Source organism: Leuresthes tenuis, unplaced genomic scaffold (genome assembly GCF_036924035.1).
Source record: "Leuresthes tenuis unplaced genomic scaffold, fLeuTen1.0.hap1 SCAF_9, whole genome shotgun sequence".
Lineage (NCBI taxonomy): Eukaryota > Metazoa > Chordata > Actinopteri > Atheriniformes > Atherinopsidae > Leuresthes > Leuresthes tenuis.
The window spans coordinates 32,727,535-32,751,332 of record NW_027325363.1 but is presented as its reverse complement, the minus strand read 5'-3'; the positions used below and the strand labels follow the sequence as shown (position 1 = coordinate 32,751,332).

At 40.2% G+C, this 23,798-nt stretch overlaps 1 protein-coding gene across 1 annotated transcript; it reads left to right on the top strand.

Annotated features, from left to right (window-relative positions):
• The first annotated feature begins 11,125 nt into the window (after positions 1-11,125).
• On the top strand, positions 11,126-19,657 carry usf1 (upstream transcription factor 1). Its single transcript, XM_072393122.1, has 11 exons — positions 11,126-11,179; positions 11,798-11,859; positions 11,995-12,044; positions 12,381-12,493; positions 14,138-14,251; positions 16,759-16,912; positions 17,129-17,216; positions 17,346-17,404; positions 17,517-17,611; positions 18,061-18,189; positions 18,925-19,657. Exons 2-11 carry the CDS (start codon positions 11,852-11,854, stop codon positions 19,012-19,014), a joined length of 900 nt encoding a protein of 299 aa, XP_072249223.1. The 5' UTR covers positions 11,126-11,179; positions 11,798-11,851; the 3' UTR covers positions 19,015-19,657.
• The last annotated feature ends 4,141 nt before the right edge of the window (positions 19,658-23,798 follow it).

Below are 23,798 nucleotides of genomic sequence, written 5' to 3'. Positions count from 1 at the left end.
GGTGAGCTGTCAAGGCTTTGGGGGGCTGGGGAAACCAATTTTGTTTACAACTTAAACTCTCTTTCTGTGCCAGTTGTTTGCCCTTTTAAGGTCCATCCATTTTCTATAACCGCTTAATCCGTTGGTCAGGTCACAGTCATCGGGCCTCGAGAGGCGGGGTACAGTCTGGACAGGTCACCGGTCCATCACAGGCCCACACAGAGATAAACGAGACAAACAACCACACACGCTCACACTCATAGGAGAATCACAAGTTTTAGAGTCACCAATTAACCTAACATGCATGTTTTTGGACAGTGGGAGGAAGCCAGAGTAACCAGAGAGGACATGCATACTCCACACAGAAAGGCCCCAGGTGGGGATTGAACCTAAAACCTAGAATGTTGTTGCTGTGAGGCAATGGTGCTAACCACCACACCACCATGTAAAATTTAGAGATTTTGGCTTTAAATATTTTAGTATGATAGGAGAATCACACGATTTCATGAAAATATTTCAATGTACGTGGTTTTTTGAAAATTTGTACAGCAATTAAGAACACCGCGATAATAGCGTTAACCGTGATAATTTGGTCGCTATAATTGAGATATCAAATTTTCCATATCGTTACATCCCTAATGTACAGTATTCAACTATGGAAACTGGAAAAACGTGGATTAAATAAAGGACACAATCAGTATTTGCTTTTGATAATGTCATCTTTTGATGACATGGCATTTTGTTTTCAGTTCAAGGCTATGGTGACAATGGTTATGCTTAACCCTCTGTCAAGAACATAGGCCGTAGTGGTTGACATGAACAACCTGCCCTCTTCTTAAAGTAACTGTTTAGTAAAAAAAATCTGACTGTAAACTATTTTTTTAGAGAAAACACACACACAAAGAAACTTTTTTAACCAACTAGTGAATTACTAGCGAAACAAATCAGAATCCCGACAGCAGCTCTCCAATATTATGTGTCTTTTCAGAATAAAATGAAAGAAACAAATAAACAAACAAACTGTAGTTCTTGTACTTCCTGGGTGCCATATAGTGCAGAGCGGCACAACATAGTATTGATAAAGGAAATTTCCCAAAGAGCTCCATACACTGGCTAAGCTCAGTGGTTACTTCGCTCATCAATTCTACTCAGAATTCGCTGACTTCACCCGTTTGTGGGTTCAAACCTCAGGCGCTGTCCAGTGTTTTCTTTTTTTTTCATGATTAATAATATATTCCAATAACCTCTTTATTCAATACTTCGTCACAGTTAAAAACATAAAATCCAGGGTGTGCTCAGTCATAAAATCATTATTTAAGAATCTTTTCCCAGCTAAAGACCTAACATTTAATAAAGCCAATTTAAGTGTTTTAGAGGTATTATTTGCCCCTTCGTGTTTTGGAGCAGTCTGTGGCACACAAGGTATGTTCACTTTATTTAAAGATCTTTTAGAGGGCAGCTCTCTGTGTTTTGACTGGGACACATTTCTCCTCCTGTCACCTAAAAGTACAGATATTTTAAAGCCTTCTAATAAACAGGGTCCCGGCTTGCCCTGGGAAAAGTTATGACTGTCATAATCCTCACAGCCCGGACCCTCCACACATCACACTAAGGAGATAGAACATGATGGCGATGTGGAGGGACAAGAGAGGGTGGGGCTGGGTGTCATCGCTTCGGCTGCTCTGGTGGGAGTGAGGCTCGATGACGAATCTTTGGTCGCTCTGGTGGGGGGTTTATGGGGGACAAAAAGGGATTGGGCTGGAGGGTAAATCTGAGCCCAGCTTTGACCTGTTCATCTGCTCGGTGAATTTCAGGTGAGGGGAGGAGGGCGGTGAGCTGTCAAGGCTTTGGGGGGCTGGGGAAACCAATTTTGTTTACAACTTAAACTCTCTTTCTGTGCCAGTTGTTTGCCCTTTTAAGGTCCATCCATTTTCTATAACCGCTTAATCCGTTGGTCAGGTCACAGTCATCGGGCCTCGAGAGGCGGGGTACAGTCTGGAGAGGTCACCGGTCCATCACAGGCCCACACAGAGATAAACGAGACAAACAACCACACACGCTCACACTCATAGGAGAATCACAAGTTTTAGAGTCACCAATTAACCTAACATGCATGTTTTTGGACAGTGGGAGGAAGCCAGAGTAACCAGAGAGGACATGCATACTCCACACAGAAAGGCCCCAGGTGGGGATTGAACCTAAAACCTAGAATGTTGTTGCTGTGAGGCAATGGTGCTAACCACCACACCACCATGTAAAATTTAGAGATTTTGGCTTTAAATATTTTAGTATGATAGGAGAATCACACGATTTCATGAAAATATTTCAATGTACGTGGTTTTTTGAAAATTTGTACAGCAATTAAGAACACCGCGATAATAGCGTTAACCGTGATAATTTGGTCGCTATAATTGAGATATCAAATTTTCCATATCGTTACATCCCTAATGTACAGTATTCAACTATGGAAACTGGAAAAACGTGGATTAAATAAAGGACACAATCAGTATTTGCTTTTGATAATGTCATCTTTTGATGACATGGCATTTTGTTTTCAGTTCAAGGCTATGGTGACAATGGCTATGCTTAACCGTCTGTCAAGAACATAGGCCGTAGTGGTTGACATGAACAACCTGCCGTCTTCTTAAAGTAACTGTTTAGTAAAAAAAATCTGACTGTAAACTATTTTTTTAGAGAAAACACACACACAAAGAAACTTTTTTAACCAACTAGTGAATTACTAGCGAAACAAATCAGAATCCCCACAGCAGCTCTCCAATATTATGTGTCTTTTCAGAATAAAATGAAAGAAACAAACAAACAAACAAACTGTAGTTCTTGTACTTCCTGGGTGCCATATAGTGCAGAGCGGCACAACATAGTATTGATAAAGCAAATTTCCCAAAGAGCTCCATACACTGGCTAAGCTCAGTGGTTACTTCGCTCATCAATTCTACTCAGAATTCGCTGACTTCACCCGTTTGTGGGTTCAAACCTCGGGCGCTGTCCAGTGTTTTCTTTTTTTTTCATGATTAATAATATATTCCAATAACCTCTTTATTCAATACTTCGTCACAGTTAAAAACATAAAATCCAGGGTGTGCTCAGTCATAAAATCATTATTTAAGAATCTTTTCCCAGCTAAAGACCTAACATTTAATAAAGCCAACTTAAGTGTTTTAGAGGTATTATTTGCCCCCTCGTGCTTTGGAGCAGTCTGTGGCACACAAGGTATGTTCACTTTATTTAAAAATCTTTTAGAAGGCAGCTCTCTGTGTTTTGACTGGGACACATTTCTCCTCCTGTCACCTAAAAGTACAGATATTTTAAAGTCTTCTAATAAACAGGGTCCCGGCTTGCCCTGGGAAAAGTCATGACTGTCATAATCCTCACAGCCCGGACCCTCCACACATCACACTGCGGAGATAGAACATGATGGCGATGTGGAGGGACAAGAGAGGGTGGGGCTGGGTGTCATCGCTTCGGCTGCTCTGGTGGGAGTGAGGCTCGGTGAGGAATCTTTGGTCGCTCTGGTGGGGGGTTTATGGGGGACAAAAAGGGATTGGGCTGGGGGGTAAATCTGAGCCCAGCGTTGACCTGTTCATCTGCTCGGTGAATTTCAGGTGAGGGGAGGAGGGCGGTGAGCTGTCAAGGCTTTGGGGGGCTGGGGAAACCAATTTTGTTTACAACTTAAACTCTCTTTCTGTGCCAGTTGTTTGCCCTTTTAAGGTCCATCCATTTTCTATAACCGCTTAATCCGTTGGTCAGGTCACAGTCATCGGGCCTCGAGAGGCGGGGTACAGTCTGGACAGGTCACCGGTCCATCACAGGCCCACACAGAGATAAACGAGACAAACAACCACACACGCTCACACTCATTGGAGAATCACAAGTTTTAGAGTCACCAATTAACCCAACATGCATGTTTTTGGACAGTGGGAGGAAGCCAGAGTAACCATAGAGAACATGCATACTCCACACAGAAAGGCCCCAGGTGGGGATTGAACCTAAAACCTAGAATGTTGTTGCTGTGAGGCAATGGTGCTAACCACCACACCACCATGTAAAATTTAGAGATTTTGGCTTTAAATATTTTAGTATGATAGGAGAATCACACGATTTCATGAAAATATTTCAATGTACGTGGTTTTTTGAAAATTTGTACAGCAATTAAGAACACCGCGATAATAGCGTTAACCGTGATAATTTGGTCGCTATAATTGAGATATCAAATTTTCCATATCGTTACATCCCTAATGTACAGTATTCAACTATGGAAACTGGAAAAACGTGGATTAAATAAAGGACACAATCAGTATTTGCTTTTGATAATGTCATCTTTTGATGACATGGCATTTTGTTTTCAGTTCAAGGCTATGGTGACAATGGCTATGCTTAACCCTCTGTCAAGAACATAGGCCGTAGTGGTTGACATGAACAACCTGCCCTCTTCTTAAAGTAACTGTTTAGTAAAAAAAATCTGAATGTAAACTATTTTTTTAGAGAAAAGACACACACAAAGAAACTTTTTTAACCAACTAGTGAATTACTAGCGAAACAAATCAGAATCCCGACAGCAGCTCTCCAATATTATGTGTCTTTTCAGAATAAAATGAAAGAAACAAACAAACAAACAAACTGTAGTTCTTGTACTTCCTGGGTGCCATATAGTGCAGAGCGGCACAACATAGTATTGATAAAGCAAATTTTCCAAAGAGCTCCATACACTGGCTAAGCTCAGTGGTTACTTCGCTCATCAATTCTACTCAGAATTCGCTGACTTCACCCGTTTGTGGGTTCAAACCTCGGGCGCTGTCCAGTGTTTACTTTTTTTTTCATGATTAATAATATATTCCAATAACCTCTTTATTCAATACTTCGTCACAGTTAAAAACATAAAATCCAGGGTGTGCTCAGTCATAAAATCATTATTTAAGAATCTTTTCCCAGCTAAAGACCTAACATTTAATAAAGCCAACTTAAGTGTTTTAGAGGTATTATTTGCCCCCTCGTGTTTTGGAGCAGTCTGTGGCACACAAGGTATGTTCACTTTATTTAAAGATCTTTTAGAGTGCAGCTCTCTGTGTTTTGACTGGGACACATTTCTCCTCCTGTCACCTAAAAGTACAGATATTTTAAAGCCTTCTAATAAACAGGGTCCCGGCTTGCCCTGGGAAAAGTCATGACTGTCATAATCCTCACAGCCCGGACCCTCCACACATCACACTGCGGAGATAGAACATTATGGCGATGTGGAGGGACAAGAGAGGGTGGGGCTGGGTGTCATCGCTTCGGCTGCTCTGGTGGGAGTGAGGCTCGGTGACGAATCTTTGGTCGCTCTGGTGGGGGGTTTATGGGGGACAAAAAGGGATTGGGCTGGGGGGTAAATCTGAGCCCAGCTTTGACCTGTTCATCTGCTCGGTGAATTTTAGGTGAGGGGAGGAGGGCGGTGAGCTGTCAAGGCTTTGGGGAGCTGGGGAAACCAATTTTGTTTACAACTTAAACTCTCTTTCTGTGCCAGTTGTTTGCCCTTTTAAGGTCCATCCATTTTCTATAACCGCTTAATCCGTTGGTCAGGTCACAGTCATCGGGCCTCGAGAGGCGGGGTACAGTCTGGACAGGTCACCGGTCCATCACAGGCCCACACAGAGATAAACGAGACAAACAACCACACACGCTCACACTCATAGGAGAATCACAACTTTTAGAGTCACCAATTAACCTAACATGCATGTTTTTGGACAGTGGGAGGAAGCCAGAGTAACCATAGAGAACATGCATACTCCACACAGAAAGGCCCCAGGTGGGGATTGAACCTAAAACCTAGAATGTTGTTGCTGTGAGGCAATGGTGCTAACCACCACACCACCATGTAAAATTTAGAGATTTTGGCTTTAAATATTTTAGTATGATAGCAGAATCACACGATTTCATGAAAATATTTCAATGTACGTGGTTTTTTGAAAATTTGTACAGCAATTAAGAACACCGCGATAATAGCGTTAACCGTGATAATTTGGTCGCTATAATTGAGATATCAAATTTTCCATATCGTTACATCCCTAATGTACAGTATTCAACTATGGAAACTGGAAAAACGTGGATTAAATAAAGGACACAATCAGTATTTGCTTTTGATAATGTCATCTTTTGATGACATGGCATTTTGTTTTCAGTTCAAGGCTATGGTGACAATGGTTATGCTTAACCCTCTGTCAAGAACATAGGCCGTAGTGGTTGACATGAACAACCTGCCCTCTTCTTAAAGTAACTGTTTAGTAAAAAAAATCTGACTGTAAACTATTTTTTTAGAGAAAACACACACACAAAGAAACTTTTTTAACCAACTAGTGAATTACTAGCGAAACAAATCAGAATCCCGACAGCAGCTCTCCAATATTATGTGTCTTTTCAGAATAAAATGAAAGAAACAAACAAACAAACAAACTGTAGTTCTTGTACTTCCTGGGTGCCATATAGTGCAGAGCGGCACAACATAGTATTGATAAAGGAAATTTCCCAAAGAGCTCCATACACTGGCTAAGCTCAGTGGTTACTTCGCTCATCAATTCTACTCAGAATTCGCTGACTTCACCCGTTTGTGGGTTCAAACCTCAGGCGCTGTCCAGTGTTTTCTTTTTTTTTCATGATTAATAATATATTCCAATAACCTCTTTATTCAATACTTCGTCACAGTTAAAAACATAAAATCCAGGGTGTGCTCAGTCATAAAATCATTATTTAAGAATCTTTTCCCAGCTAAAGACCTAACATTTAATAAAGCCAACTTAAGTGTTTTAGAGGTATTATTTGCCCCTTCGTGTTTTGGAGCAGTCTGTGGCACACAAGGTATGTTCACTTTATTTAAAGATCTTTTAGAGGGCAGCTCTCTGTGTTTTGACTGGGACACATTTCTCCTCCTGTCACCTAAAAGTACAGATATTTTAAAGCCTTCTAATAAACAGGGTCCCGGCTTGCCCTGGGAAAAGTCATGACTGTCATAATCCTCACAGCCCGGACCCTCCACACATCACACTGCGGAGATAGAACATTATGGCGATGTGGAGGGACAAGAGAGGGTGGGGCTGGGTGTCATCGCTTCGGCTGCTCTGGTGGGAGTGAGGCTCGGTGACGAATCTTTGGTCGCTCTGGTGGGGGGTTTATGGGGGACAAAAAGGGATTGGGCTGGGGGGTAAATCTGAGCCCAGCTTTGACCTGTTCATCTGCTCTGTGAATTTTAGGTGAGGGGAGGAGGGCGGTGAGCTGTCAAGGCTTTGGGGAGCTGGGGAAACCAATTTTGTTTACAACTTAAACTCTCTTTCTGTGCCAGTTGTTTGCCCTTTTAAGGTCCATCCATTTTCTATAACCGCTTAATCCGTTGGTCAGGTCACAGTCATCGGGCCTCGAGAGGCGGGGTACAGTCTGGACAGGTCACCGGTCCATCACAGGCCCACACAGAGATAAACGAGACAAACAACCACACACGCTCACACTCATAGGAGAATCACAACTTTTAGAGTCACCAATTAACCTAACATGCATGTTTTTGGACAGTGGGAGGAAGCCAGAGTAACCATAGAGAACATGCATACTCCACACAGAAAGGCCCCAGGTGGGGATTGAACCTAAAACCTAGAATGTTGTTGCTGTGAGGCAATGGTGCTAACCACCACACCACCATGTAAAATTTAGAGACTTTGGCTTTAAATATTTTAGTATGATAGGAGAATCACACGATTTCATGAAAATATTTCAATGTACGTGGTTTTTTGAAAATTTGTACAGCAATTAAGAACACCGCGATAATAGCGTTAACCGTGATAATTTGGTCGCTATAATTGAGATATCAAATTTTCCATATCGTTACATCCCTAATGTACAGTATTCAACTATGGAAACTGGAAAAACGTGGATTAAATAAAGGACACAATCAGTATTTGCTTTTGATAATGTCATCTTTTGATGACATGGCATTTTGTTTTCAGTTCAAGGCTATGGTGACAATGGTTATGCTTAACCCTCTGTCAAGAACATAGGCCGTAGTGGTTGACATGAACAACCTGCCCTCTTCTTAAAGTAACTGTTTAGTAAAAAAAATCTGACTGTAAACTATTTTTTTAGAGAAAACACACACACAAAGAAACTTTTTTAACCAACTAGTGAATTACTAGCGAAACAAATCAGAATCCCGACAGCAGCTCTCCAATATTATGTGTCTTTTCAGAATAAAATGAAAGAAACAAACAAACAAACAAACTGTAGTTCTTGTACTTCCTGGGTGCCATATAGTGCAGAGCGGCACAACATAGTATTGATAAAGGAAATTTCCCAAAGAGCTCCATACACTGGCTAAGCTCAGTGGTTACTTCGCTCATCAATTCTACTCAGAATTCGCTGACTTCACCCGTTTGTGGGTTCAAACCTCAGGCGCTGTCCAGTGTTTTCTTTTTTTTTCATGATTAATAATATATTCCAATAACCTCTTTATTCAATACTTCGTCACAGTTAAAAACATAAAATCCAGGGTGTGCTCAGTCATAAAATCATTATTTAAGAATCTTTTCCCAGCTAAAGACCTAACATTTAATAAAGCCAATTTAAGTGTTTTAGAGGTATTATTTGCCCCTTCGTGTTTTGGAGCAGTCTGTGGCACACAAGGTATGTTCACTTTATTTAAAGATCTTTTAGAGGGCAGCTCTCTGTGTTTTGACTGGGACACATTTCTCCTCCTGTCACCTAAAAGTACAGATATTTTAAAGCCTTCTAATAAACAGGGTCCCGGCTTGCCCTGGGAAAAGTTATGACTGTCATAATCCTCACAGCCCGGACCCTCCACACATCACACTAAGGAGATAGAACATGATGGCGATGTGGAGGGACAAGAGAGGGTGGGGCTGGGTGTCATCGCTTCGGCTGCTCTGGTGGGAGTGAGGCTCGATGACGAATCTTTGGTCGCTCTGGTGGGGGGTTTATGGGGGGCAAAAAGGGATTGGGCTGGGGGGTAAATCTGAGCCCAGCGTTGACCTGTTCATCTGCTCGGTGAATTTCAGGTGAGGGGAGGAGGGCGGTGAGCTGTCAAGGCTTTGGGGGGCTGGGGAAACCAATTTTGTTTACAACTTAAACTCTCTTTCTGTGCCAGTTGTTTGCCCTTTTAAGGTCCATCCATTTTCTATAACCGCTTAATCCGTTGGTCAGGTCACAGTCATCGGGCCTCGAGAGGCGGGGTACAGTCTGGACAGGTCACCGGTCCATCACAGGCCCACACAGAGATAAACGAGACAAACAACCACACACGCTCACACTCATAGGAGAATCACAAGTTTTAGAGTCACCAATTAACCTAACATGCATGTTTTTGGACAGTGGGAGGAAGCCAGAGTAACCAGAGAGGACATGCATACTCCACACAGAAAGGCCCCAGGTGGGGATTGAACCTAAAACCTAGAATGTTGTTGCTGTGAGGCAATGGTGCTAACCACCACACCACCATGTAAAATTTAGAGATTTTGGCTTTAAATATTTTAGTATGATAGGAGAATCACACGATTTCATGAAAATATTTCAATGTACGTGGTTTTTTGAAAATTTGTACAGCAATTAAGAACACCGCGATAATAGCGTTAACCGTGATAATTTGGTCGCTATAATTGAGATATCAAATTTTCCATATCGTTACATCCCTAATGTACAGTATTCAACTATGGAAACTGGAAAAACGTGGATTAAATAAAGGACACAATCAGTATTTGCTTTTGATAATGTCATCTTTTGATGACATGGCATTTTGTTTTCAGTTCAAGGCTATGGTGACAATGGCTATGCTTAACCCTCTGTCAAGAACATAGGCCGTAGTGGTTGACATGAACAACCTGCCCTCTTCTTAAAGTAACTGTTTAGTAAAAAAAATCTGAATGTAAACTATTTTTTTAGAGAAAACACACACACAAAGAAACTTTTTTAACCAACTAGTGAATTACTAGCGAAACAAATCAGAATCCCGACAGCAGCTCTCCAATATTATGTGTCTTTTCAGAATAAAAAGAAACAAACAAATTGTAGTTCTTGTACTTCCTTGGTGCAATATCGTGCAGAACGGCACAACATAGTATTGACAAAGCAAATTTCCTGCAAAGTACGATGCGCTGGCTTAGCTCAGTGGTTACTTCGCTCATCAATTCTACTTAGAATTCGCTGACTTCACCCGTTCGCGGGTTCAAACCTCGGGCGCTGTCCAGTGTTCTCTTTTTTTCATGATTAATAATATATTCCAATAACCTCTTTATTCAATACTTCGTCACAGTAGCAAACCTTTCCTGAATTTCAGCCACTGATACAATGTGTTCAAGGCATCTCTTCCCTGTAACGTCCCATCAGGAAATGCAGCTCTTTAATAAGGCAGCTCTCTTTGTCGCTGAACACCATTGCAGTTCAGCAACCACGGATGTTGTCCAGTACTTTTTCTTTTTGCTCCCTTCCCTGTTGTGGGAGGTGTGTTTAACTTTCAAAAATAAGAAAAAAGCCCCGTTTTCAAAATTAAGCAGTCTATGTTAAATCGGGATATCATCTGCAGGTGACACAGAACTCTAAAATCAGAGGTTTCATTTCATTACTTTTGTTGAAGTTGATTTATCTGCATTCCCGTATATGTTAATAAATACAAATGTTCCACTGAACATAAGAATTGGGGACTAATGCCATCAAATGTGTTGATTGTATGGGAGCTCAAAAGTAAACCCTTTCGACTCCGACTAGCAGGACAGGTGTCAAGTTAGCCATATGATTTAGGACTTCCGATTGTTAATCCTAAAATATCTTTTATTCCATGACAATAAATATAAATATCGCTTCATAGGTTGTAAAAAATATTAAAAGACTGATATTATGTGCAAGGTAATTTCATGAAGATACGTTGACAGAATATCCAACCTTGCAAGTCACCAATTTTCTTCATCGAAAACACTTAATTTGTTGTTTATGAACAGTAATCTTGGGTTTCAAAATGAGAGATTATACCTCGGTGTTTATATTATTGTGATAATTACCATTTCATTGTAATTTTATTTTTTGTTTGTTTTTAACACATTAGTTTTATTATCGGAGCTGGAATCGAGTAACTTAATATCCTGTTGCGCATGCGTACCACAGACGACGACTTCGACACTGGTGTGTTGACAAATATCGGAGGAGGGACCACTGCAGCGTAAGTACATCTTTGTTCAGTCTGCAACAAATCCACAATGATTGAGCACTGTCTACATGCGTTATTCCAGTCATTTCTTTTTACTACGTTTTTCGCTACTTTATGAGCTCACCCACAAAAGAAGCAGAAACCAAAGTGTTTTGTTAAACATCTGTAAAAACCACTGGGGCCGACTGGTAAAGGTTAGGTTGTGTGTCGGTAAGTCACAATTATTCCTCAGATTTCCGGTAAAACTCTCAAATAAAAGATCCAGCCTCCTTATAGAATTAAAGATAACAGTATGCATTCAAAATGATGGAAGGATGTAGGATGGTTGTAGTTTTATTGTAAACACAAATGCACTTTTGACAGATTTACGCTTTCTTTTATTTAAATGCTCTAAGTATATGCTTTAATGCTGAAGGTTACGTCTCTGAATTTCCGTTATTACCTCTTGTAACGTTCGCTGCGGCTCGCCCATCGGTTTTTGCTTGCTTCTGGTAACACTGTTTTCGTAACGTTTGTTTTAGCTGTAACTCCGTTTTAGGAGCATTGTTGTGAGAAATTATTTCGACGCTCAATATTGTGTTGTCTCGAGCAAAGTTTCTCTTATCGATTCGTCATGAATTATCTCCACAGTCTGGCTGTGGGAGCGACTGAAGGCGGTCTCCTTACCCAGGATCTTAGCCAGAAATGAAGAGGTAAGTGGAACGGTAATATGCGCCAATATCGTCTTATAACAGTAAAATGAATCTGGAAGGTTAATGTGCCAGAGAGTTCATGTAAAACTGGTTTCACCAAAAACACATTTTCTCTTTGTATTTTCATGAGTGCAGCCAGCAGAAAAGTCCAGAACAAGACGGGACTGTTACCGTCAATGAAGAAGGTAAACTAGAGGTTTTCTTTGAGACGAGGAAGGCAAAGGGGGACAGATTAGTTTAACCGGCTTTCGCATTTTGTTTGTTGTGTTATTCTGATTCTTTCACCGGACAGTTTTGAAATCCTTTGTGCACCTTATCAAACAGGCCCAGTTTTAGCATTTTGTACAATGACTGTGTTGTCATTAGAACAACTGCTTTTTGTCATTTCAGCCCATTTATTGTAAAGATTATGTCTGGATATGTGGCCACTTTTATACCGTTTTAATCTTACTTTACGCAGTTCAAAAAATCTTTTAGCTAACTTTTGTTTTTTTTGCATGCATGCATGTATGCTCCTTCAGGGTCTGTGGCCACCGCAGAGGATCCTGCAGCTATTGCCACCATTCAGTCTGCTGCCACCTTCTCTGAACAACCCATCAAGTATCTTTTCAAGACAGAAGGAGCTGGCGGGCAGGTAGGATGACATAAATACGGCAATAAAATGTTCTTCATTTTTTTAATGGTTTTTTTTAGTTGACAGTCTCTTTGAAACTGCAACAGAAACCTGTAATTCAAAAATAATCTGTGCAAAATACACAGACATCTGACAGAAAGCTTCAGAATTGAACTTTTTCCTCGAGTTGCAGGACTTGAAGCAGCACTTAAATTGACACAACACATGCATATCTTTTTTTTATTATTATCACCATTACTATATGATTGAAGAAGCCTTGGTTATGGAAAGCCAATTTGCAGAAATGAAGATATTGCTGTTTCATACTAGAGGAAAAAGTTGTAAAATTTGTAATACTGTAAGAGAAAAAGAGAGGTTGGATAAGGCATTGCACATTTTAGAACCTAGACCAAATATATCAATACATTTTTGCTTGTCCCTTTCCTTAAAAGTAAAACAGTACACATGCCCACTTACACAACAGTTGTCTCCCCTTCCTGGTGCTTTACTTAGCTGCCTATCAGAGGCACAAATGAGGCAGGGCTTCTGTGTAAAGGTCTGATGTCTGATGAGGATGTTTAAGTTAATTCAAGCTACAGTTCAATCTTTCATTCATGACAGGTTGTCGTCTTTAAGCCCATATGTACAGATGTCTAGAATGTCATTGCTTATTTGTGATTTAATATGTTTCGCTAAGTTAACTGATGAACAACAACACACAAATCTACCATCTCCTACCTCTCAGCACCTTAACAGTACTGGGCCTTGCCATGTCTGTACCTTTGTGCAATATCTGCAGCTACTTTAGATATTTTAACCTGACTCTTAGCTCCCTTTATTTCTATTTTATCTTTTCTATTTTTTATCCAAATGTTTTTATGTTTATAATGTCCTTTATATTGTTTTTTGCCTTGTTTTGAACCTTTGTGGTGCAGGATGGCTCTGCGGGAGCACCTTCAATTTTGTTGTACCTCCATCGTGCAATGGCAATAAAGGCTATTCTAATTCTGATTCCTGGTCTGGAGACTGGTGACACATTTGATTTAAAAGAGACCTAAAAGTTCAATTCAGATTTGGATTATGTATGCACACTACTGCGATGCTGATGTGATATTGAACCCTATATATGAGCTCATTTATGCTCAACGTTAAATACACAGACGCATACAGACGGAGCCTTCTATCCGTCCTCTGCTTTCATTTCGTGCATATTTTTGTTCATTTTAGAGACCTTGGGGATGCGTAACCAAATGCAGTAAACTGAGCAGTACCACTGGAGATCGTGCTGGCAGTTATAACTGGTGCAGTATAACTCACGTGCGACCAGTGAAAGGAACAAACAAGAAGAAGCCAAAAACAGAAATGGCAGAACTTTTTGAAGAAAAGCTGGCCGAATGTTTACGGAACTACAAACACATCTATGATGTTACCTCTAATGGTCATAGGGACGGGAACTCAAACAGTTGGGAGAAGATTTGATGTTGGAACTCAGACGTGAACTCTGCACTGCCCTCAGATGGATGTATTGCCTAACAATCATGCCAGCATAAAGCACGCATGGGAGTACGTGGGCAAGGACGCTTGACAACGTTTGAAATGGACGCACTTATTTCTGTACATAAAGTGAGCATAAATGAGACTTAAGTGCACTGTGTTGGGTTGCAGGTGACCTACAGAGTGATCCAGGTGTCAGATGGCCAGTTGGAGGGTCAGACAGATGGAGGTGCTGCTGTCAGCCTAGTCGCAGGTTTCCCAGGAACCACACAGGCAGTCACACAGGTGAGAACAACCCTTTTTTTTTCTTTTTTTTTTACTTTGCTCCATACATTGAAACCATAAGTGGTTAAAACAGAAAAACATAAAGACAGACGGTGGTGGAGGAATTGCGTTGCTCACAAAAGTTTGAACGCACACCTTCACACAATTTAAACAAAACAAATACATCAACCTATTCGTTCATCTCTTTCTCTAAAGTAAAACAGTACTTTGTGATCTGTGCTCACACTACAGCTGCATATTTGTGCACAGCTGTGGCATAACTTAAATTTTTTTTTAGAAATATGCATCCTTACACTTAGTGTGAGGGTGTAATCCCACCTTGGATAGAAAAGACATTTTGAAGGGAGTTTTCGATCTGCTTTGTGTTTTGATAGCATGTGCAGTGATGTGGGACATCAGTTTACCTTTACTGGCAGCAACTCAGAAGAGGTTACGCATGTTTTCATTTGTGCCTTAAAACGTAGATGCTGGGAAACATTTAGAAAATAACATTTTTCCAAACTTTTTTTATTGGATTATTGGAGCTCTCTCTCCTCATTCAATCTCCAGCTTGCTCCACTGCCGCAGCGCTGTGTTTCCCCACCTGACTGAAGCAAGCATTGAGGGCTGATTACAGTTTAACGTTAACAGCTTTTATTATGTTTGAGATGTCCAAGACAAAAAAGGACCAAATAAAAGACTGGAAACACCCAACCAGTCAGAATTGGTTGAGGATCTGGTTTACTGGAAAAAATGTTTCTGTGGTTGAACTGCAGCTTTAGTGCATCATCAGTCATTCAGAACTAAATTTCATGTCTAGTTTTTCAATATGAAAAACTAGACATGGCCCACTCTGTGCATTTTTAATGTTTATTTGTTAGCATAGTAGCTGATAAATATGCATCTGCACTCCTCTTATAGTAAAATTACAAATGCTAAGAAAGCATTAGTTTGTGATAAAAGTATAATAAAGAGGAAATACAGCATGTATGTATGTCCAACAACAAAGTAAAGGAAATATATATTCAATACTAGAAACAAGCTTGTTAAGCATCTTCACTTTCATGAAAATTAACATTATCAACTGGATACGATCCATTCAGCCACCTTTAGTATTTACTGTGAATAGAGCTGGGCGATATGGGAAAAAGTTATATCACAATATTTTTTTTTTATATATCATTCAATATCAATATATATCACAATATAAAACTAATCACTGTTTTGTGAATTTTAAATGTTCCCTGTTACTCTTAAGTGAGATTGGAATATATCATAAGGTTAACATATAACACTATACCACTGTTTCAAATAAATACAGAACAGGTATTTTAAATTAAAGGGGAACTCCGGTATTTTTAAACCTCGACCTTATTTCTGGCATGAAATACGGTTATCTACTCACTGAGAAAAGTTTGGCGAAAGTCGGCGTCCTTCGGGAACCTATTTAGATAACTTGTGATCCATAAAACGGAGTGAACAGGGTAAAGACGATGCAGCCTCTAAATGAGGCATTATCTGTCTTTATTTCAGATTTTGTTATGTTAGCACATAGCTACTGTTATGTGGCTACTTACAGCTATAAGACAGCTAACGGAGGGAAATATACCCACACCTCTACTGGGACGACTTCATAGACTCGCATGGCTGCAGCACAGCTCATTCACTCCGGTAAGAACGTCCATCTTACTCAAAGTTGTCGGTCACATTGTCTAAATTTGATAAATATCCTGCCATGTTGCACAAAACTAGCAGTAGCAAATTCCATGTGATGTTAGCTGACTGTCACAGAGCACGGAGTAAACAAACTGTGCTACGGGGGGGCGTGTGGATGAAGTGGTCCCAGTAGAGTGCCTGTGTAGAAATCCCTCCGTTAGCTCTCCTTCAGCCGCAAGTAGCCACATAACAGCACCTATGAGCTAACAGAGCTATAGCACACGTTCATTCATTCATTCGTCTTAAAGTATTAGTGAAATAAAGACAGATAATGCCTTATTTATCGCCTTAGCCCCGTTCACTCTGTTATATGGATCGCGAGTTATCTAAATAGCTTCCGACTTTCGCCAAACTGTTCTCTGTGAGTAGATAAACGTATTTCATGCCAGAAATAAGGTTTAAAAATACCAGAGTTCTGACTGGTCAACTAATCAAAAAAAAGTTTACATTCTCTGTGCTCAAACGGGTGGCGCTGCTTCAGGTGATGAAAAAAGTGGTATTCCCTGTCTTTGTCAGAACATGTGCTCGACATAATTTCCAGTGCACACTACTCTGTTTTGGGTTGGACTTCAAAAAGCCAAAATACCTCCACACCACTGAACTTTTCGGGGCCCTTCTTATCAACAATGTCATCCCTTACGTATCCCTTCGTATCATCTGTCAAAAGATGGACGAATGTAATCTATCGCAAAGTATATCAACCTTATATTTAGTAGATAGAAATATACTTTCTCTCGAGGAAAAGTTATTCCTCGATAGCTATCGTTGTCGTTTTATTGCCCAGCCCTAACATCTTTTCACGCTGGTTTTAGGCCGTCTTCTCCCAGTCAGAGGCGTTGGAGGGGGACAGCAGCACTGAGACACAGTACACCTATTACCCAGCCACTATTGCAGATGCCACCCCTGGTACCATGGTGACCACAGTGCAGGCTTCTGACACACTGCTGGGCCAGAACACCCCCACAGGTGCTGCACATATGTTCGCCTTGGTGCATAGCTGTGGCAAGATTTGCATACACAAAACCTGTTATCATCTCCTTAAGTTCTTCCTCATCATCCTGTATAGTGTTGTTTCATGTCATACTGCTTATGTCTAAACTAAATTACAAAAGTATTAATGAGCAAAGGAGTGAGGATGAGTTACTTATTAACTGCAGCTGATAGAAAGCTTTTCTTTTACAGGGCAGGTTTATGTGATGATGTCTCCCCAGGAAGTTTTGACGGGATCCAATCAAAGGACAATCGCACCTCGCACTCAGCCATACATGGCGTAATTATATCATAATTTATTAGAATTAGAGCACAGATATGTTCAGTAAAAAGTAATATAATATAATCTATATAGAAATGTTCTCCAACCCACAAGTGGAGCCATTCATGTCATTGTTCTGTTTTGTAGGAAGCAGGAGGCTCCTCGAGCCTCCAGGGATGAGAAACGGCGAGCCCAGCACAACGAAGGTTAGCACTCAACTCACATCACAGCATGAAAAGTTTAAAATAAAGAGTTTTTCTTTCTAGAAAGGTTAAGTTAGGTTTGACAAATGTCAAATACAAATATTGTTTCAAACAGTTGAGCGCAGGCGCAGGGACAAGATAAACAACTGGATTGTGCAGCTGTCAAAGGCCATCCCAGACTGTAATGTCGACTACACCAAGACAGGGCAGGTGAGTGCTGATTCAGCTGCACAAAATGAATGGCAGCTGGCCGCCTCAGCCGCTCAAGACGCTTTTGGTGTGAGTACCCAGTTATGCCAGCCTATGTTGTGTGTGCTCCTAATACAATATAACCTGAAAGCCTTTGTCTCTCGGCGGGCAGTGGCTTAACGCCCATCAAAATTTCTTCAGAAATTTTCTAGTTTCTATTTAATTTCTGTACATTTTAGTCATTTATATTAAAAACACACCGTTTTTGTTTGTAAAATAAGAGTAAAAAGTAAAAAGAATAGGATTTCCAAAAATTAAAACAGTATTTGGGAAAAAATTTAATGGATTTTATATGGCCCTATTCATATAGTAAAAGCAATGGAAAAAAATAGGGATGCAAATCTAATCAATTTCATTGCTACTGACTACATTTGTTGTCATAACTTCATCAAGTTTTTTGCTTGTTTCAGAGTAAAGGGGGGATCTTATCCAAAGCCTGTGAGTACATCAAAGAACTCCGACAAAGCAACCTGAAACTCGGAGAAGATATCGGCATTCTGGATCGCCTGCGAGTCGACAACCAGCTACTTAGACAAGAGGTGTGTTTCTCTCTGTATTTATGAGAAATGCTTACATTTGTATTCCTAGAGTTTGATAAAAAGAAAGTCTGAAGAAACATTGGGCCTCATGCAAGAACTTTTTCGTGAATTTATTCTAAATTTCTCACTTTTTTCGTAAAAAGGTCTTGTACGAATACACCAAGTCAGATTCAACAAACACTCTTAATTTCGGTTAGCAGCATTTCACCCTGAATGCAAACAATATGACCTGTCTGATGATTATTTTCATCATAAATTACTAGTTTAGTACATAAACTAATATATATATATATATACAATGTAAAAAAAACACATCCAATATCTCAAGAGCCCAAGGTGATGTTCTTGTGTGTCTTGTTTTGTCCAGTAATTAGTCAAAACCAAAGATATTTAATTTATCAATGAAATTTATAGCGTAAAACAAAAGTCCTCTCATGTTTCCCAGAACATTCCGCTGATGCTGGATCAGATTGAGATCTGTGGGATTTGGAGATTCAGTTACAACTTCAAACAATTCCTGAGCAGTTTCTTTGTCAAGCCAGCAATAAGGTTTCACCTATTGGCTCTACATTATCTCATCTGTGGGATCATCCAAAAAATAGCTAATCACTACATTCTCATAAACCACAAGCTGATGACCTAATCCTACTTTTGCTATATTTAACCCCTCTCTCGTCAGTTAATTTCTGGATATATATGTTTTGATATAGTTTTACTGCTTGTATATTTGCACAGGTGGAAGACTGGAAATCCAAGAATCAGATCCTTAGGAACCTTTTACGTCAACATGGCGTTGTGGGATCGTCCAGCACAGAGCCTCAGTGACTGGCCTATCGTCCTGGGGTATTTGAAGACAGCCACGTATGGGCCAGAAGAGAACCTGAAATGCTTTGAGATACTTTTCTTGTCATTCAGTGTGCATGAAATTGGGAGGAATGATTGAATATTGTCAAAAATATTCAAATTCGATTTCTATTCAAGATTGCTTTTTATGTTTTATCCAGCATTTAAGTTCACCACCCTCTGTAATTATAATACAATCATTTAACATGATGAATCTGGAAAGAGATTCTTTTTTTTTTCTGCCTCCCTCCACAAACATGATTGTTCAATAGCTTCCAGTACAGTAAGCTCTAAAACATGACCAGTTAGTTACTTGTGTGAGTTTTGTTTGCTTAAGGTCTGTTATACTGTGCTTCTTTATATCAAACACACTCATTTGAAAGTCTCCAAACATTGTATTCATGTGTTCATATCCTTTATTAGTGTCACTTTGACAACTTCAAGGTTTATCAGTCAAATCATGGTTTGGGTCTTTTTGCTTCTTCTTGTTTTTTTACGTTTCATGAAGCCTCATTGGGGATAATAATTACATTGCAACAATGTAACTAATTGGATAAACGTGAGTTGGTAAATATTGCATTGTAGAATGTGTATCTCTTTATAATAAAAAAAAAATCAACTAACATCAAATCATACAGTGTTCTCAATTGTGTTTATTAAAATTGGTAAAGATATGTAATATTATTTACTTTGTATTTATCTTTGTGTGACACAATTAATGGCGATTCTGGGGGGTGGCCTGGGGTGGCACGGACCCCTGTGGCCACCCAAATGATAGGTAGTTGATCAAGTTCGTCAACAACAGAAACGAGAAAAGCTGTCAATCAATGATGACAGCCGATGAGCTGATCTAGGATCAGTTTCACATTTCTAACTAAGGCAGTAATGGTCAGCTGGAGGCTGTGAGAGCTGATAACTGCTCAGCGGACGTTTGGCCAATGGCCATGCACATGGAGTATTACAACCGCTACCCCAGAAAATCTCCCTCTTTTTCATAGCCCAGTATTGGCAGGTGTGATTTAACAATAGCGTTTTTTTAATTGTTATTTGGATACAGCCATGAAATTTGAAATGTTTCTGGACTGAGGGTTTTTGCAGATGTGTGTGTTCAATATAGCTTGTTATATTTTTGACCAACCAGTGTGAAATATAGTGTGACAGTCTAGATTTAAGTAGCTATAACACAAAAACAAGCTGTGGTTTATTTCTCTGTGCTCTGTGTGATTTAAGGGCTGTTTAAAGGCTCTTTTTGTTTGTATCAATTAGCTCATCTTCACAGTTCACATATTTTTAGATGATTAAATAGGCAGAGGCAGAGTAAATTGCATTAAAATGCCACAAATGTTTGAGATGCAATATGTGTTAACTTTCAATGGTTTTAGACAGAAACGGGAGGAGAGAGACCGGCCAACAATTCTCCACATGAGTTGGAGGGAGGGAAGGTTTCTTAAGCAGCGGTGTAACCTGAGCTTGCTTGAATGTGATAGGAAATGTGCCCGATGTCAGTGTAGCATTCATCATGTGCCTGCTGCAATTACAGTAGGAGCAATGGATTAGAAAGGATTGGTGGGAACGGGGTCCAATGGGCATGTCGTAGGACGGCTACATGTGAGAAGTTTAGACACACTGCTCTGAGCGAGAGGGTTTAATGAGGAAAATGATGCAGTAGGACTTCATTATGCAGATTTTGTGGTACAAGGTTTGGTAAACTGTTTGCTTATAACTGCCATTTTGTCAGTAAAGAATGAGGCAAAGGTGTCTGCTGTTAGATTGGTAGCAGGTGGCGGAGGAGGAGGATTAAGTTTTGAAGGTGGAAAAAAGTTTCCGGGTGTCAGTAGTACTACGAATCTTGTTAATGTAGAAAGACTTTTTTGCATCAGTAACACTGGATGCGAATGATGACAGTAGCGCCTGGAGTTTAGCTAGATCTGCAGGATCTTTTGACTTGTGCCATTTCCTTTCAGCAGCTCTGAGATTGGTGCGCAACGCTCGGAGAGTACCATTAAGCCAGGGGTGAGACTGGGAGGATCGAGCGGGTTTGGTGGATAGAGGACACAGACTATCCAGAGATCAGTGTAGCTCAGTGTAGAGCAAAGGGACTCCGTGGCATCATTAACCTGAAGGGAGGAGAATGTGCTGGAGGTTGGAAGAGCAGAGGCAACAACAGACGAGAAGCGGGTGGGCGACAGGTTGCAGAGATTGCGGCGGAAGGAAACCATAGGGGTAGAGGCAGATGGTCTTCTCGGGAGACTCACTATGAACTGAATGAAATAGTGGTCAGAAAAATGCAGAGGTGTGACAGACAGGGCCTCTGTGACACAGTTTCTTGTGAAAATGAGATCTATGGCATGGTATTCAAAGATATTGTATTTAGTATTAGGTAGCAGTTGGTTGTATTTCCATTTGTTGGAAATGAGCATGCCTGTTCCACCACCTCTCCCAGATGTATGAGAGGTGTGGGAGAATGAGTGGTTGGTTGAAAGTGCAGCCGGGGTAGCTTTGTTTTCAGGCTTAATCCAGGTTTCAGTGAGAGCCAGGATGTCAAGAGACAGGTGGGTGGCATAAGCCATAATGAAATCTGGTTTATTTACCGCCAATTGGCAATTCCACAACCCCATAGACAAGGGTGTGTCACAGAGTGAAGTGGGCTATAGAGAGCGGAGGTTGTTAAGGTTGCGGTGGCGTTTGGTTGTGTGAAACCTTCTATGCGAGCCGGAGACAACAGGAATGGGATTGAGGCACATTTTAAAGCGGGTGGTGAGGCCAGAGCGACATGGACGAGGCAAGTAGAACAGGTTTGCCTTGTTCAGTGTCCTTGCTAGTCTTTACCCAAGAACATCTTTACCCAAGAATGGCTGACGCTTCATGCGTTATCCCTTATTTTATGTTGTGCACACAATTGGACACGGCCTTTCATGTGTTAGCTAATTGCACTAGGCTGAGACCGCCCACCGAGAGTTAACTAACAAGTGTTTTCAGAGAGGGGAGTGACCGCCCGTTCACAGCCCCTGAATACTCTGATTGTTTTGAGATGGCCCAACCAAGGTTACTAGGCAGCAGGTTTCACCCACGGATGGGTTTTGATCACTTTCTCAACAACAACAGATGATTTTGGCAAAGAAGCTTAGAAAAACTTACACTAGCAGACACACAATGTTCTTTCTGTGCAGTTCTGATACCTTCTGTGTGCTGTAGTGAGTTTTTTAAAGCTCTCGCCTTTGTGAGAGGACTGCCCACCGAGAGTTAACCAACAAGTGTTTTCAGAGAAGGGAGTGACATTAATTAATGTGCAAAATGCATAAATACACAAACACACATATGTATGTATATACTGCGGCTGTGTATATGGCATTAAACTTCGCTATGCCATGGCCACCCCACACTAGCATTGTGTCCCATCTTGGCCACCCCAGTAAAAATGTCCTGGATACGCCACTGTTTGTGGTGTTCACCCGGTTATTAGGTCAACTGAGACTTTATAAATCATATATTCCACAACACAGGCTTAGATTACAAGTGACACAAGAATGCTGTTGTAGAAATAATGCAAATATTGCTGATATAACATTGACCAGCAAATTTTACACAGGTGACACAGGCTGTATTATTCACAAAAGTTTGTATATAACCTTACATATACCATCACACATTTTAGAGTGCTAAAGCTCTGTGTGAAATTTTCTGTAGTACAAAGCAGGCCTATGGAGAGAAGGAAGTCCAGCAAATACTAAGTTTGCATGTTGAACATACAGTTTAGAAATAGGTACTCTGTTCTCTGTATATTTTGAATAGATGAGTATTGATTTCAGCTATCTGATACCTAATGAAACCCTGTAATGATAGTGATTTGGATTCCATCATCAGGTGCTGAGAGCTGCAGAGAGGGTGATTCACCAAGCCTCAGCAAGACAAGCTCCAAAGACGTCGACAAGTCACCTACATGTCTGAGAGGAACGTAGGATGTTTTTCAGCTTGGGGAACACATTGAGGAGACACAGTTTGACATCGACCACCATTATTCCAACTTGTTGTCATTGGTTGTGTCTGTGTTTCTGAAAATAAAACTACACCACATTGCCAAACTCACCTCTCTTGACCTGCAGAAAGGGAGCACGAGAAAGAATCTCTGCAAACAGTTCTTTTTTCAGGGCTTTTAGCTCATTTATACTTTCGTGAGCAACTTTGTGTAAATATGGTTTGGGGCGGGGTGGTGTTCTTGTGTTTAACTTGAAAATTAAAATTTTTTTTAGGATTTCTCTATCATCTATCTGTCTGTCTTCATTTTTTCTGATATATATATATAGATTTTCATTTATTTTTGAGAGAGATCTCTCAGAGACATAGAGAGTAATTAAATAATAATTAATGTAAATAATTCAATGTAATTGAATTTTGTTTTGGTATGTTTTGTTTTTGACAACAATGGTTGGTACCATTCATGCCAATAAAGCCAATTTGAATCAATCTTGATATTGATATAGATAATAATTTTTTCTGAAATATAACTTCTGTCTCTTGTGTTTTATCTTATATATGAATATATAATGTATTACTGTTTCTTCATTTTTCAACTTATTAAAATCGCTGAGTTGTACGCAATCTGCTCCTACTTCTCTATCGTATAGTGTTTTGATATAGTGTATGTGTGTGTATTATATTATATATCGTGTGTCTTTTGCAAAATAGCCTACCTATCATACATAACATATCTCACATTCCAGAATATTCTATTACTGTTAAGTCTACTATGAATATTAACATACGAA